This window comes from Orbicella franksi, chromosome 1 (assembly GCF_964199315.1).
Source record: "Orbicella franksi chromosome 1, jaOrbFran1.1, whole genome shotgun sequence".
Lineage (NCBI taxonomy): Eukaryota > Metazoa > Cnidaria > Anthozoa > Scleractinia > Merulinidae > Orbicella > Orbicella franksi.
This window is the reverse complement of record NC_138145.1, coordinates 24,479,116-24,493,268: the sequence shown is the minus strand read 5'-3', so window position 1 is coordinate 24,493,268 and position 14,153 is coordinate 24,479,116. Positions and strand designations below refer to the sequence as shown.

Genomic DNA, 14,153 nt, shown 5'->3' with positions numbered 1-14,153 from the left:
TCAACTAAATACTTCCTGCACAAGAACCGACAACAACTGAGTAATTAGCTGAGAAGGATGGTTGCTTTGGACATTCAGCTCCACATCTACCCACCTCAATCAAGATTTGGTCATTCACTCCAAGGGCCAAGGGTCATGGGTCACGGGTCATTAATCAATATCACCTGTGGCAATCTAAACTTTGCATGCATACTAAGTACAACACAAATGTAAGCTCTATAACTTCAACATCAAAACTAAATATTTTAAAAGGGAGTGACAGGAAAAACAAGAACATTTGAAACAATTCACTTATTTAATGTTTGTCAAAAATAGTTACATTTTTACCAGTACTGATGACATTTTGAGTTTCTCTACACTTAAACTATCTCTGACAAAAATCCTAAGTCCTCAGCAATGAACTAAAAAATTCTGGCAAGCAGTATGTGTTTCAGTTTAATTTCAGTGCAATAACTAAATACCTAAGGTAAGTAAGAAAATGAATAAAATTAAAAGGACTTTCTGAAATTCTGCGCCATTATTATTTTTGGGTTTGTTGCTTTCAATGTCGTCTCTGCCTTTTACTTTCCTCAAGGGCAAAGTGTACTGGTAACATGACTAAACATAAAATTGTGACTTGAGACAAGCCTGTTATTTCATACTTTCCACATCACATCACCTACAGTGTAATAACTTTAAGAAGAATATATTACTCTCTACCATGATATCGGAAAGGAGATGCAGTGGCCAGATGGTTAACATGCTGACTTCAAGAGGGGCTGTGAGTGGCCTGGCTTAAAGCCCTGACCCGGCTCACTTGTTTGTGTTCCAAGGTAAGACACTTTACTCTCATAGAGCACCTTTCCACTAAGGAGTATAAATACTGTAGGTACCAGAAAATTCTAATGCTGAGGGATAACCCTGGAAGAGACTGTAGCATCTCATTTAAGGGGATGTAGAAATACTCCTAGTAGAAATACTCCCAATTGCCTAATGTTACAGAAAATGGGAAAAACTCCAGCAGAAACGGATCACTTGGCATAATGCAGGTTACCACACCTTATAATGTAGAAAGATAAGGTAGAATAAAGTCTGCGCCTCGGCCTTATGGCCTATCAGGATGTTGTATATCTCCAGTTTCCATAGCATGAAGTGACTAAAAGTAGTTTCACTCCCCCCTGGATGGGATGCTAGTCCATTGCAGGGTCACACATAGGACAATAACCAATAGGCCACCTCCCCTTCCTTGCTTATATTGAAAGATAAAACTTATAATTATTCTCAATCACATACAGGAAACTTGTTTTAAGCGGACACCCTTGGGACCCTCACTAGTGTCTGCTTAATACACGGTGTTCACTCAAAACAGGTTTTAATACATTGCATGTTGTGCAATAACAGTTAATTATTAACCTTTTTGTAACACAGTGTAAGATCAAAGACTAGCTAAGACTGCTCATAGTGCAATGTCCAGTCAATCAATGCATCAGTCTGGAATAATCACTTAGCTTTAAAACGACATCGCTGAACAATCTTAAAGGAGTCTCACCTGAACTTTTAGAAGTAAAAAGCCCTTGAAGTGTCTGCTTATTGCAAGTTTTGTGCACCAAAATGGTTTACTATTGGTGTCTGCATGTGCTTAACAGAAGTGTCCGCTGAATGCAGGTTTATTTTACAGTAAACATGGGAAGAAAATTTAGCTACCCAAGCTAGTGTCCACTTAATAGAGGGTGTCCACTTAATATGGGGTCCACTTAATACAGGTTTCACTGTAATCTTATTAAACCAATCTCAATCAAATATTTTAAAACTTATTATTTCTCAATTATTGTACAATTCAAACCTAGTTATCCTCAATTGCATAATTCATAACTTATCAATTATACTCAATTGTATAATTCAAACCTTATTATTCTCGATCAAATACTGCAATACCTGTAACACAGTTGCCAAGGGTTCCTTTAATCTTGCCAGGGAGTCCAGGCTCCCTCTGATTTCGCTTTAATGGATGCCTCAGGATCAGCTGGCTTATTCAGCGGTGGCACTGCTCCCTTCGTGTAGTATCGCACTCTTTCTTGTAATGCCTTCACCACCTCTGGAAGCTTCTCACTGAGGTCTTCATGCTCTGTTGGGTCAGCAGTGATGTTGTACAAAGCAACATTTGCAACACTTGTAGTGCCCTGGAAAACAAATAAATCTCTGATTAATTATAATTGTCTACCACTAAGTTAAAAGTGTTGAGCAAAAGGAGATGGGTGAGAAATCATTTTCTTGTGGTAAAGATTGGAAGATACTGGATAATCCTAAGCAGGCAAGACAGTCCAGTATCTTGCCAATTCAGAAGCCAATTACAACACAGGATTTAATTTGGTCCAACTTGACCATGTCTTAAGCAGTGTTAACCATGTAATAACAAAAGATGTCAAAGGGTTTTAATGTGTTCAAAACTGTGAAGCCACCTTCAACTAAGGTTCAACCTCTCGTCACTGATACCTCAGTCTGTATATAGACATCTCATCAATACAGACACTCAACTTTCCCTGTTTCATCATCTAACCTACCAATGCCTACAATGCACACAGGGCTTCATAAATTCTTTGCCACTGGCTCCTGGGCACAGCTACTTGGTGTACCTTCTCCCAATTCTTCCATCCCAGGGCATAGCCAGCTATTTTTTCCATTTAAGCCCACATTGTAAAGCATAAGTCATATATCAAATTTTGCCAACGTCCAAACAACAACAACAACAGTCAAGTAAATTTTCGTGCACAAAACTGTTTCAAAGTTCTGCTTTGTTAATAACCTTTCAGCATTTTTTCATGTATAAGATTGAAAGTCATTATTTTGTTTTTCAAAATAAATCCTTGATATAGTGGTGATTCGCTATTGAGTAATAAGAAAAAGAAAATATGGCCTTTTGGCTACTAAAAGAAAAAATTATTTACAGAAATTCTTGTTGAGCCCATACTTAATAGCTTAACGGCTAGCTATGTCCCTGCCAGCCCTCATTCTTTTCCTTATGCCAAGATGTTCTTGATCTTCACTGGTGTTCATACTACCTTCTTCATTCGAGATGCTGGTCCCTGCAGCTTCCTCCAGAAAGGTGGTCAAAATTGCTGTAGTTTCCGATCAGTAACAACTTACCGTGTTGTTTTCTAAGATCAGGTTGTTAGCCTGATGCATAAGCCCTTAACAGGTGGACCAGGAGACCCCTTTGTCTGTTTTCTACCTATCGACCTTTCCAGCATGGTAACCCTCCCAGGAGCTTAGGTAAGCTTTTGCCAACTAAGCTCTCTGAGTCACAAAACCTACCACATCAAGGTGAGTCTATTTGGTATACCCTTATTGAAGATGTTTGACCACAATAATTTACTGGTCACCCATTATTGTCCTATCTACTTTAACTAAGGCTCAAAAAAGTAAATTAAAGTAAAATGGGGATAGATGTACAGTGTAGACACAACAGCTACACAACAAAACAATGTAACCTGTAGTCTCTTTCATGATACTTTACCTTGCTTTTAGTTGTGTCTTGTTCCTTGACAGGTTCCCCAGCAAGTTCTGGAGGTTTATACCAGGTTGCATTGGGTACATTCATAAGAAGCTTCATGTCACCCATTCTGAAAGCTATTCCCTCAACGAAAGTGACGCTCAACTCATCTTCTTTGGTTGTGTTCTTCAGGTCAATGTTGAGAAGTATTTCCTTTCTCGGTGAAGGCTCACCCTGGGAAATGGTGTCCCATACATCCATACCATCCAGGGGTGTTGGTGATTGATCATAATTATTCCCACCTACAGGTTTGAAAAAGTAAAATAAACTTACTAAACACAGCAATAAATTTTTAGTCTTAGTTGATGTTGTTATATGACCAACTAAAAGCCACCAACTACAGTAGTTCTGTTTGCATTGTTTGGAACTAACTGTTACATAATAAATTAAACTAGTAATAGTTATAACTAAGGCTGCTCCCACTTTCTTTTGTTTCTGTTGATTGAAAACAATTGAACATTACTGTATGAACTAAAACTTTTATTTCTTTTTTTGTAAACTATATCGCTCATAATGTTACTATAACTCAGGCATCTTATCATGAATATGATCCAAACAATCAACTAAGTACAGTGTAAACTAAACCAACACTTTCTATTTCACTCATTCTATTCCAGACAGTTTAAAAGTACAAATTTAACAGGTGATATTCTTTACATATTATCTCAGGAAGCACTTACAGCAGAGCAGTTTACCATATCTCACTTCAAAGGACACAAAAAGTATTTCCTGGATAAAAAAGGTCAAGCTTTTTGTCCTCAAAAAAAAATGCTACACAAAGCATTTACATTTGGAATCCTGTAAAGTCACCCAGCTGTGACATGAGCTCCACGCCACATAATATTACTCAATACAAATAAGCAATCAGAATAAGCAAGATGTCAAAAGTAAAACTGGTGATTGAAGGGTATTTAGTCGCAACTGAACATGAGCGAAGCAACACTCAGCTCTAATTTTGAGATATACTTCAGAATTACTTACAATACCTTCCGAGTTGTTTTTCTCTCAAATCAGGTTAGATTCCCATACTACAGACAAATACTACCAAAACTATAGGCAATATACTATTACATGTACTTCTTTACACGTGGGGGTACTATGAATGCTTCCTCAGGTTTTGGCCTCTGGACCAAAACCCTGCGGGGACAATGAAAGGAACTAACCAGTCAGAACAATCCATCAATGTGACACTGAATAAAATTCTAACCAATCAGGATTTTAAGGTCTATCATACGAACATAAACAATGAGAAACACCAGTTCTCTTGATGAACATGTCAGGTTCTTAGGGCAAACATTGAGAAAAATATTGTTTGAAATTATTTCCGAAAAGAGAATTGTTATATTTGCAGGCATTTTATCCCCTCCCCTCAACCATGCTGTGCCTGAAATCTTCTTCTCATAACTGATCGATCAGTCTTTACCAAACAGAACTCTTTGGGAAATAAGACATTCAAAAACAGTAAAAAATACCAGTACCTACAAGGTTCACCAATGTTGGATACCAGTCTGTAACATGCAGGAGCTCTTTACATTTGACTCCTCTTCTACCAAGCATGTTTCCGTGAACAAAACTGACACCTCTCACCCCTCCCTCCCACAGCGTAGTCTTCTCTCCACGGAGTGGCCAGTTAAATCCACCATAGTCATGCCATCCACCATTATCTGACGTGAAAATCATTAAGGTGTTGTCGCACAGCCTTAAAAATTAGAAGCATGAGGTAGAAAATTGTCTTCATTTCAGCTGCTGCTAGGAAACATGGTTCCCACAGTTCCAACTGTCTCAACTGTATAAACTTATACTTATTCATTACTGTAAATGCCGGCAGATAAACCAAACAAATGAATGTACAAAAGCCTTCTTGTTGTTCAGTAGGTAAACATCTATTGAAAAACTAACAAGAATGGAAAAAAAAACTGGTTGAAAAATACCAGAGAAAGATCAAACATATGTCAAAGTCAGTAGACATCATGTCCATACTATTATAGAGTTAAATTTATAGATAATGGTTTCAGTTTGAAGTATTCTCTGTTTCAATAGTAGTGAGTTTACCCAGGTTTACATTCAATAAATCAAGAAATGTACATGTAGAGCATCTTTCTCCAGACTTTCCTTCCAAAAACCTCTTTTCCAAAATTTGAGTTGCCAAACTCAGGGTACGGCTTATCTGTGAGTGCGGCTTATCCACTGGTGTGTACGGCACATAGACAAGAGTGTTTTACTGGAAAAATTTGTCCAAAGCTATGACCAGCATTGGAGTGGCACATTTTCCACATCCTCACTTGTGGGGATATAGATGATGGTGCCATTTTCCAGTGACTTTTTCATAGCTGTCTATGCAAATTAGTCAAAGTGGTGAGAAATATATTAGTCTCATAAAAAAGGTGGAAATTAAGTGGTGGCTAAAGATACGAATTATATCTTCTTGTGTTAAAAACAGTAATGTTACTTACTTGTTGTATATGCTCCATTGTAAAAAAAAAAAAAACTTGTTTTTACCAAACATAAAATTTAAATCCCGGCACTGCTGTGTAATATCCTCTATTCAGTTTTGGACACTTGGATACCAAGCATATAATTTGGGGCTTTTGGGGTGTTAACTTCCAGCCTCTTTCAACCCTCTCATGTATTTTTTCTTAACTAATCCCTATTGTTCCAGGACTGTAAAGGTCTGTCATAAGAAACATGTTTGCTTACCAGTCCTGTAAAATTATAATAATAGTCATGCCTTATATGCTAAGTACATGAAGTCAGACATCAATATGAAAAAACACAGTCAATAGAATGGAGAAAACAAAAGAATTTATTGCAAACCCCTCATACCATAATTATGATTTTGAAGAGATGTTATGAGGTTGTCACAAAGTGCTAGCAAGTTATTTAAAAATTTTAAAGTCTAGATCAACGATTTTTAAAACGTAAACAAGCGAATATTTACGTTAATACCTGACGTGTTACATTTAGGCATACATGATTGTTCCTTGCTCATAGAAGTACATGTAAGGTGAGGTAAAGTCTAGATACGAGCAAAGTGGCCAATCAGGCCGGACTTATCCCTGTTTCTGTAGCATGAAGTGACTAGGAGTATTCCTTCTCCCCCTTGGATGGGATGCTAGTCCATCACAGGGTTAGCATTAACTTCACCGTTACCCATTTATACACCTGAGTGGAAAGAGGCACTGTGAGAGTAGTAATGCCCAAGAACACAACCAATGTCCCCAGCCAGGGCTCAAACCCAAACTGCTTGATTAGGAGAGGAGCGCACTAACCATGAGGCCACCACGCCTCCACCTCATGGAAGTACATACTTATGATGAATATTTTGCACATGTTTTATGCTGAGTTATAAACTGGCAAATTTGTAACTTCAGAAGTCAAAGCAAATTTTCATACCCAGCTTCCTTCATGGCCTCTGTGATGTTACCAACAGCTTCATCCATGATATCTACCATACCAGCATATGTTCTACGAGTTTCATCCTCAATAAAACTGTATTTGTCTGTATACTTTTGGGGTGCTTGAACTGGCTCATGGGCATTCTGGAATGCCATATACAAGAACAAGGGCTTTGATGCATTGTGCGTCTTGATGATGTCTTGAGCTCGCTACAATTAGGAAATGTAAAAGTGTGATACAGTGGTTTTTGAAAGTATGAGAACTTTAAGGTGCCAATGACTTGTCCAGTTGTTCCCTGCTAGTTAATGTCAACATTTAGTGTGCCTTGATAAAGGGTGGCCAAATAATAGGTGAGAGTTTAGTAGGGATTTTCAGCCCATTATCCCACTGGGGATTGTGGACAAAAGTGAATGTGAAGTAATAGGGGTTCAACTGCATGTCGATGGCCCCTTAGATATTTACATATAAAACCTTACACCCTTTCCTGGATCTAAATAGTAATGCCAATTAAATGCAAAACCTGAACCACAGAATTAGTGAGATTCAAAAACAATCATTGTCAATCTTAACATAATTTCACAACATTTTTTGGATTTCTGGACTTCTTTCAGCCAGAAATGTTTCCTTTAAAATACATATTTTAATACATCTACCAATAAGCTTACAAGTACATGCCATATAATTATCAGTATTCATTGAAGTATTTTCCCCATTTGCTACATTTATGAAATGAGAAAGCAAACAAAGTTATCTTGACATTAGCCTTGGTAATTAAAGCATGGGAAACTATGATATACCAGTGCTGATGTTGTTTGCAATTGGATATCAAACCAAAATTACTTAAACTAGTTTTATTTGTATGCTTTTCTCTTCGTTTAGGAGTATGGAAATAAATCTGGAACTAAAAAAGATATGTCAACCTTTTTCAAACTTATTAATAATTCATCAAAGGATATCATGACTGTGATGGTGTTTGGATAATCTGATATTAATCAGCATAGATTTTTCAACTTTATTTCTCTGTTATCTCCTTAGTTTTAGTTTCAATTGAGAATAGTATATCAGTCACTCAAGACAGAGTTTGACAACATTTCCTTCTTCGCTACTGCTGTGTCGTATTTTCAACTCTCTTCGTGGTGTTTGGAAATACGGTCAAACACGGGTTTTTGTGTTTGATATATTACATAGCAGTATGCTGGATGCATGTCCCATATGAACCATTAAGGGACTTTAGATTTGAGTATGAGTACAAGATCAAGTACGAGAACGACTTTTCAATTCTAGTTTTCAGGCTTCGCATTATCACATCACATACCCATTTTATTCCATGAGCTACCCTCTCTGCCTAAAACCAGCATGAAGAACTAGGGTTCTGGAAATGTCACTGATTTGAAAATCGAAAATGATACTCATACTCAATCTTGTACTCGTAGTCCAATCTAAAGCTCCCTATTAACAAATGGCCTACATGTAGCTCAACAAGAGTCTCTCTGTAGCTCAAAGATCAAAGTCTGGCCCACCACGAGCTTATCCCAGTTTCTGTAGCATGTAGCAACTAGGAGTATTTCTACACCCCCTTGGATGGGAAGCTGGTTACCCCCAGCATTAAGTTCACCCGTACCCATTTATTAACACCCGCATGGAGAGAGGCACTGTGAGAGTAAAGTGTCTTGCCCAAGAACACAACACAATGACCCCGGCCAGGGCTCAAACCTGGACCACTTGATCTGGAGATGAGTGTGCCATGAGGCAACCACACCCAAATACTTTTTTGGAGGTCACGCATCTTAGTGGTGTTCAGAACTGTACAACAGATTTTTCTCTTTGTCCTACACTCATGACAAAACAAACCTTTTCATCTTTTAAAAAGCAAACTACACAACAATCATTTCAACCTGAAATTCATTTAAACTAGTACAACTGTAATTATAATGGATTATAATACACATCTGCGTCATTTTAAAAATATACATTGTCATTTACCTCTGCAAAGGCAAAAGTACCATATTTTCCATCCAGATCTCTTACTGGTTCCTTGTTGTCTCTGAAGTCTAATATGTCTTTCATTGTATGAGCGAAGTGATCTTCTCCATAATTGTAAAAACCATAAAATGTATCAAACCCACGATATGTAGGTGTGTATGCCCACTTGTAATAGCCCAAGTGCCATTTTCCAACTAAATGAGTTGCATAACCTTCCAAAAGAAACAAAACATTTGATTGGTAATTAAACGCTTTGAAGTTCTCAAAGACAGATTGAACAAAATAGTAATAAACTCTAGAACCAATAGGCAGAGTTCACCCAAAAATTTTGAGTAGGTGAATAATTATATATGTATGCACATACCTGATTCTTTGAACTTCTGGGGTAAAATGGTAAAGTCAAGTGGCATTCCATAAGGGCTCTCTGGAAACAGTACTAAATGCTGCAAACCTACACACACATGTAAATAAAAGGGGAAACACCACTGTTTTCATTAAATAAATATAGTTTATATTAAAGGGATAGTTTTTTTGTTCGGTGCATGTCCAAACTTTGGTATGAGCATAAAGTATGTGTACTGAAAGTTTTATTATTGCACCCGATTTGTTCAGAATGATTGCAAATGTAGACAAAAAATGCTGTAGATAGGTTTCCACAGATTTTCTGAGTTTTCTCATTGCTATTATTATTATTATTAAGATATCGGTATTATTTCAATCCACGAAATAAAGCAACTAACAACAGATTTAAGCTTAAAGTTTGCTTAAATATAGAGCCGCATAAACTTTCTTGAAATGGAGTACGTAAATGTAAATATGTAAATTGTAAATGTAAATATGTCATTTGTTTACCCACGGAGCACCAAGGAGTTAACAAGAACTTGTTCAGAAATTTCCCATGCATCCCGTGGAGTTCTAACCTGTGTGACAATGTTTTGGGAAACCCTTTTGATAAACTAAAAGGGTCGAAAATACTGAAGTCCCAAACAAATAAATGCAACCCTAACATAAGAAAAATCCACAGATCACAGTGAGCCAATTAAGGATGGTGCCTACTTTTGCTAGCGCACACACGTTCTGCATATCATACAAGGCGTGGTTCAACCACCACGTGCGCTGGGGTTGGTATTGACGCAATCAACTATGCTACAAGTACAGTAGATGACTAAAATGAAAGCAAAATTTTCCTACTATGACCCAATCAAGTTTAATGACCCTGTACTAAAACCAGAAATACCAGAATAGCAGAGTATCGCTTAAAACCACTAACTGTTAATGGCTTCCAGCTGAAAAACTAGCTGTTTTCTGTTGAAAATTATACAGAAAACTAACTGTAAACATGTACCAGATGGTGTAGTGCATGCGCAAAACAAGTGTGAGAGACACAAATGCTCTGCTTACTGGGAGGTGACACGACAAAAATTTAATGGGCACTGTAAAAGTTTTCCAAAAGATGAATAACTTTAAAAAAAAAGCGTGGTTACCTCTATAATTTACGTTATGAAATGGAAGTGGCAAGCCTATTCAACACCTGTTTAGTTTCTAGTTGTGAGGAAAAGCTATTTAGACTAAAGAAGAGAAAGGCTGTCAGAGATGCTAAAAGCGCTGTTGCATCCATTTTGTTATTAAAGGAGGTCACTCCAGAGAGCTTGCTTTTTTGTCCTCCCCTATAGCAAGTAAACATTCATCTTTTCCACTCACCAAAGTCTCAGTCTCTGAAGTGCCCTCTATCCTGAAGAAATTCATCTCGAAAGAAGTGACTTTGGAGGTCGCCATTTTGAAACTGTCTTGGCAGCCAGTCTTTCGAGACAAATTTCACAAGGAAAACCTGTACTTTAGAGGCTGAAACTTCAGTGACTGGCTAAACTTAGCACATTAGGTTTTTATTAGGGTTGACAAAAAATACATGCCTTTTGGAATGACCTTCTCCTTTACAAACATACCAAAAATGTTTTTTTGTTACCCTTTACTATGCAGTCTTAAAATTTTTGTAAATGTGTTTGCTTTTCCGTATGTAAAGGCGAATTCTAAGGAAATCTGTGAAGAAATATCCTTTCCTTCTTTTTCAGAAAAATGCTGATCTCAGCATTTTGTTGAGACTCAAGGCTAATTAGCTCAGAAAAAATAATGCCTGGCTACCCCCATTTTTCTTTGCAAAGATCTACTTTTTCTGCGTAGTCCTAACCTGGTGCAAAAACCTTTGTATTTAGTAGGTAAAAGGTAGGTAAAGTCTGCATGCGAGCCAAGTGGCCCATCAGGCCAGAGCTTATCCCGGTTTCTGTAGCATGAAGCGACTAGGAGTATTTCTACACCCCCCTGGATGGGATGCTAGTCCATCGCAGGGTTACCCCCAGCATTAAGTTCGCCAGTACCCATTTATACACCTGGGTGGAGAGAGGCACTGTGAGAGTAAAGTGTCTTGCCCAAGAACACAACACAATGTCCCCAGCCAGGGCTCGAACCCAGACCGCTCGATCTGGAGACGAGCGCACTAACCATGAGGCCACCACGCCTCCCGGCACGATCCTTAAATATACTTCTCCCAACTAGCCGCCAATATAAAGTGGCAATGCCATCTCAAAATCACATTTAGTAATATATAAGGACCGTCAGATCAAACCTCCAGGCCTCACTGTCAAGCTGAATTTTAATATATCGAAACTGATGTATTCAATTTAGTGGTCAGAGCTTTAGGACTGTTGCGAAGTTGGGGGGTGGGGGTGGGGGAGGGAGGTCCCCTGCTAGCAGAGGCTCTTTTCCTGGTGTTCGCTGACGGGCACCAGGAAAAGGAAAAGAGCCTCTGCTAGCAGGGAAGGAGGGAGGGAGTGCCAAATTTCAATTTGCTCACTGAATATCTATACATACCTCAATTTAGAAAACATGCTGAGGAGTTTAAAGGTGATGGCCACTTTAAAACAAATTCTGTCCAACGACAAAGCACTGCCCCACAAAGGGGGCGGCACCGATGGAAAGCTAGGCGCAAAGCGGTTTTAGAGAAGCTCAGTACGTACATGAGGCGAAACCCTACATGCATAAGTTTACATTTGTCACTCAGTACAGAGTGCCAGTAATAACCAGCAGATATAGCTTGTTTGGTGTCTAACTCACCAGTGTGGATGGGATACCTTCCAGTCATCAAAGCGCTTCTCGTAGGAGTGCAAATCGGAAGAACGTAATAGTTGTCGAGCACGACTCCTTCCGAAGCCAGCTTGTCAAGGTTTGGAGTTTGGATTTTTGAGCCGTGAAATCCAACATCACTCCAGCCAAGGTCATCAGCTACAACAAAAAGTATGTGTGGAGGTGAAGCGGCTCCATTCACACTTGTAACAGGCAAAAACACAGCCATTAAACTGCAAAGAAGCGACCACATGTACACCAAGGTGGCCATGTTGCATTTGCACTTGCACATTTTAAATTGACCGCGCAGCTAAACAGCAAAGACGAGGAACCAATTAGGTTGACGCAACTTGACGGCGATACTGGTATCGATAAATTTGCGGTCGATTCTGCCTGCTGGCTTGTGCTAATGCCTTGCAAAAGTTTTGAAAAAACGGCTAGTGATAGAAAGTCGTGACTATGATCGTGCATTATTTGTTCAAGAACTCATGACCCTCGTGACCGTCATGTAGGAACTGACATGCGACTTGCCGTCACGTACTATTTTCTCCATTTGTGGGTGACTAGCTCAAAGGTCTCAAAGGCATCTGCGATGTGAGGCTACCTCCCTGAGCTACCTAAACTTACCTACTTCCACACCCTGCTCCAGAGCTATTTTTTTCTGTCCTGACGGACTGGTCCATACATTCGATTTAGCTTGCATCTTCGGAGATGGCAAAGCTGGTCGGGCAGAAGGAAGTCAAACAGCCGAAAGGGGTGGTTGCCAAAGTAGCTAATACAATCAAACCTCCCGCAAGCTTTCACCTAAAATGTCAAGCCTTGGTGGCTGTTTACGGGAGGAGGCCGGTTACGAGAGCTTGGATCACATTGGGTCAAACTTTTGCTTCATTAGCATATGGTAACTGCAGGGCCGGACTTACCCCATGTTTTAAAAGTTTTATTCACGAGAAACGTCAATATTGAAAAAAATCTGGTACTTCCCATTGGGAAATTACCGTCTCCTCCACTATCCAGGAATGCGATGTTGCAACATCTTATTATCCAATTTCTGCCTTGTTATCTGTCAAATGGTCGCTTACGTTCTAAAGGTGGTCGCGATCGCTTAAAAGCGGTGGTCGCTTACAAGAAGTTCCAAATGTAGTGATTTGACTTAAAAACTTTTGGTATTTTGGAAAACTGGTCGCCGAGGAGAGGTGGTCGCTTGCGAGAGGTGATCGCAACCGGTGGTTCAACTGTAGGTAAGTCTCGGTCTCGCAATTTAAACTAGGGTCTCGCCGTCTCGGATTTTACCATTCTTTACTCCTAAAAGTTAAAGAGAACGGTTGAGAGAGCTCTCCCGACCATCTGCGTCTGGGTCTCCGAAGATGCCCCGACGGAAGAGTTTCCTGTAGTACTTTTTACGATGCTCTCCATGAAAAACACTTCTCCCCCTTCGGCTCCCCTACAAATGTCCAATGTTTTCCTGGACTCATTCCCCCAAGGAATTGCTGATCTCCTTCGTAGGGCGGCGGAAGTGGGGGATAGTGGGTGTGAATAAGCCTGTGTGGCCGGCGTTCAAAGGGGAGGAAGAGGGGGAAACTAACCACGATGGAAATAAAAAAAGACCTGAATTTGTTCCTTCTCAAGTTTGTTAAAGGCAGTTTGAGTACTGGATTGTGAAAATGACTATTTCAGAATTCCTCTCAAGTTATTTTTAGGCAAGGTACCATGGTACGTTCTTTCGCGTTACCATGAGCGTCGCGTGGATGTTTTCGTTGAATGTGAAAATGCTTGTTAGCCGCTTGAGCTATCCATGTGAGCAGAATCCGCGTTAATGGATCGGCTATTTCTAAACGCTTCTGGAAATTCAGAAACTGGCAGGGCTCTAAAAATTACTTGAGTGGGATTCATCATCGTCAAAGCTCCTAGCTCTCCCTTTGACTTGTCTCCTCCAATCTGCTGTCTCTCGCAACGGTGACAGCTTCATTCCAAGTGCATGGCAAAACCCATCTTCTGCCTCTCTCCCTCTACTGGGATTACCATGGGAGGGGACAAATATTCTTACCCTCCATCCTCTCTTGTCTTGCGATATTTTTTAAGGTATAGGGTGATCAGATTCCTTTGCCAAAGAAATCCGTCTCGATCTATT

General features: G+C 39.4%; 1 protein-coding gene across 1 annotated transcript; it reads right to left on the bottom strand.

Moving 5' to 3' along the window:
• Nucleotides 1-276: 276 nt before the first annotated feature.
• On the bottom strand, nt 277-14,147 carry LOC145497782 (arylsulfatase B-like). The gene is made up of 7 exons (XM_081477643.1): nt 12,017-14,147; nt 9,273-9,359; nt 8,909-9,120; nt 6,923-7,134; nt 5,008-5,228; nt 3,494-3,771; nt 277-2,159 (listed from the first exon to the last, which is right to left on the bottom strand). The coding sequence occupies exons 1-7, from the start codon at nt 12,315-12,317 to the stop codon at nt 1,941-1,943; spliced, it is 1,530 nt and encodes a 509-aa protein (XP_081333769.1). The 5' UTR covers nt 12,318-14,147; the 3' UTR covers nt 277-1,940.
• Nucleotides 14,148-14,153: the final 6 nt, after the last annotated feature.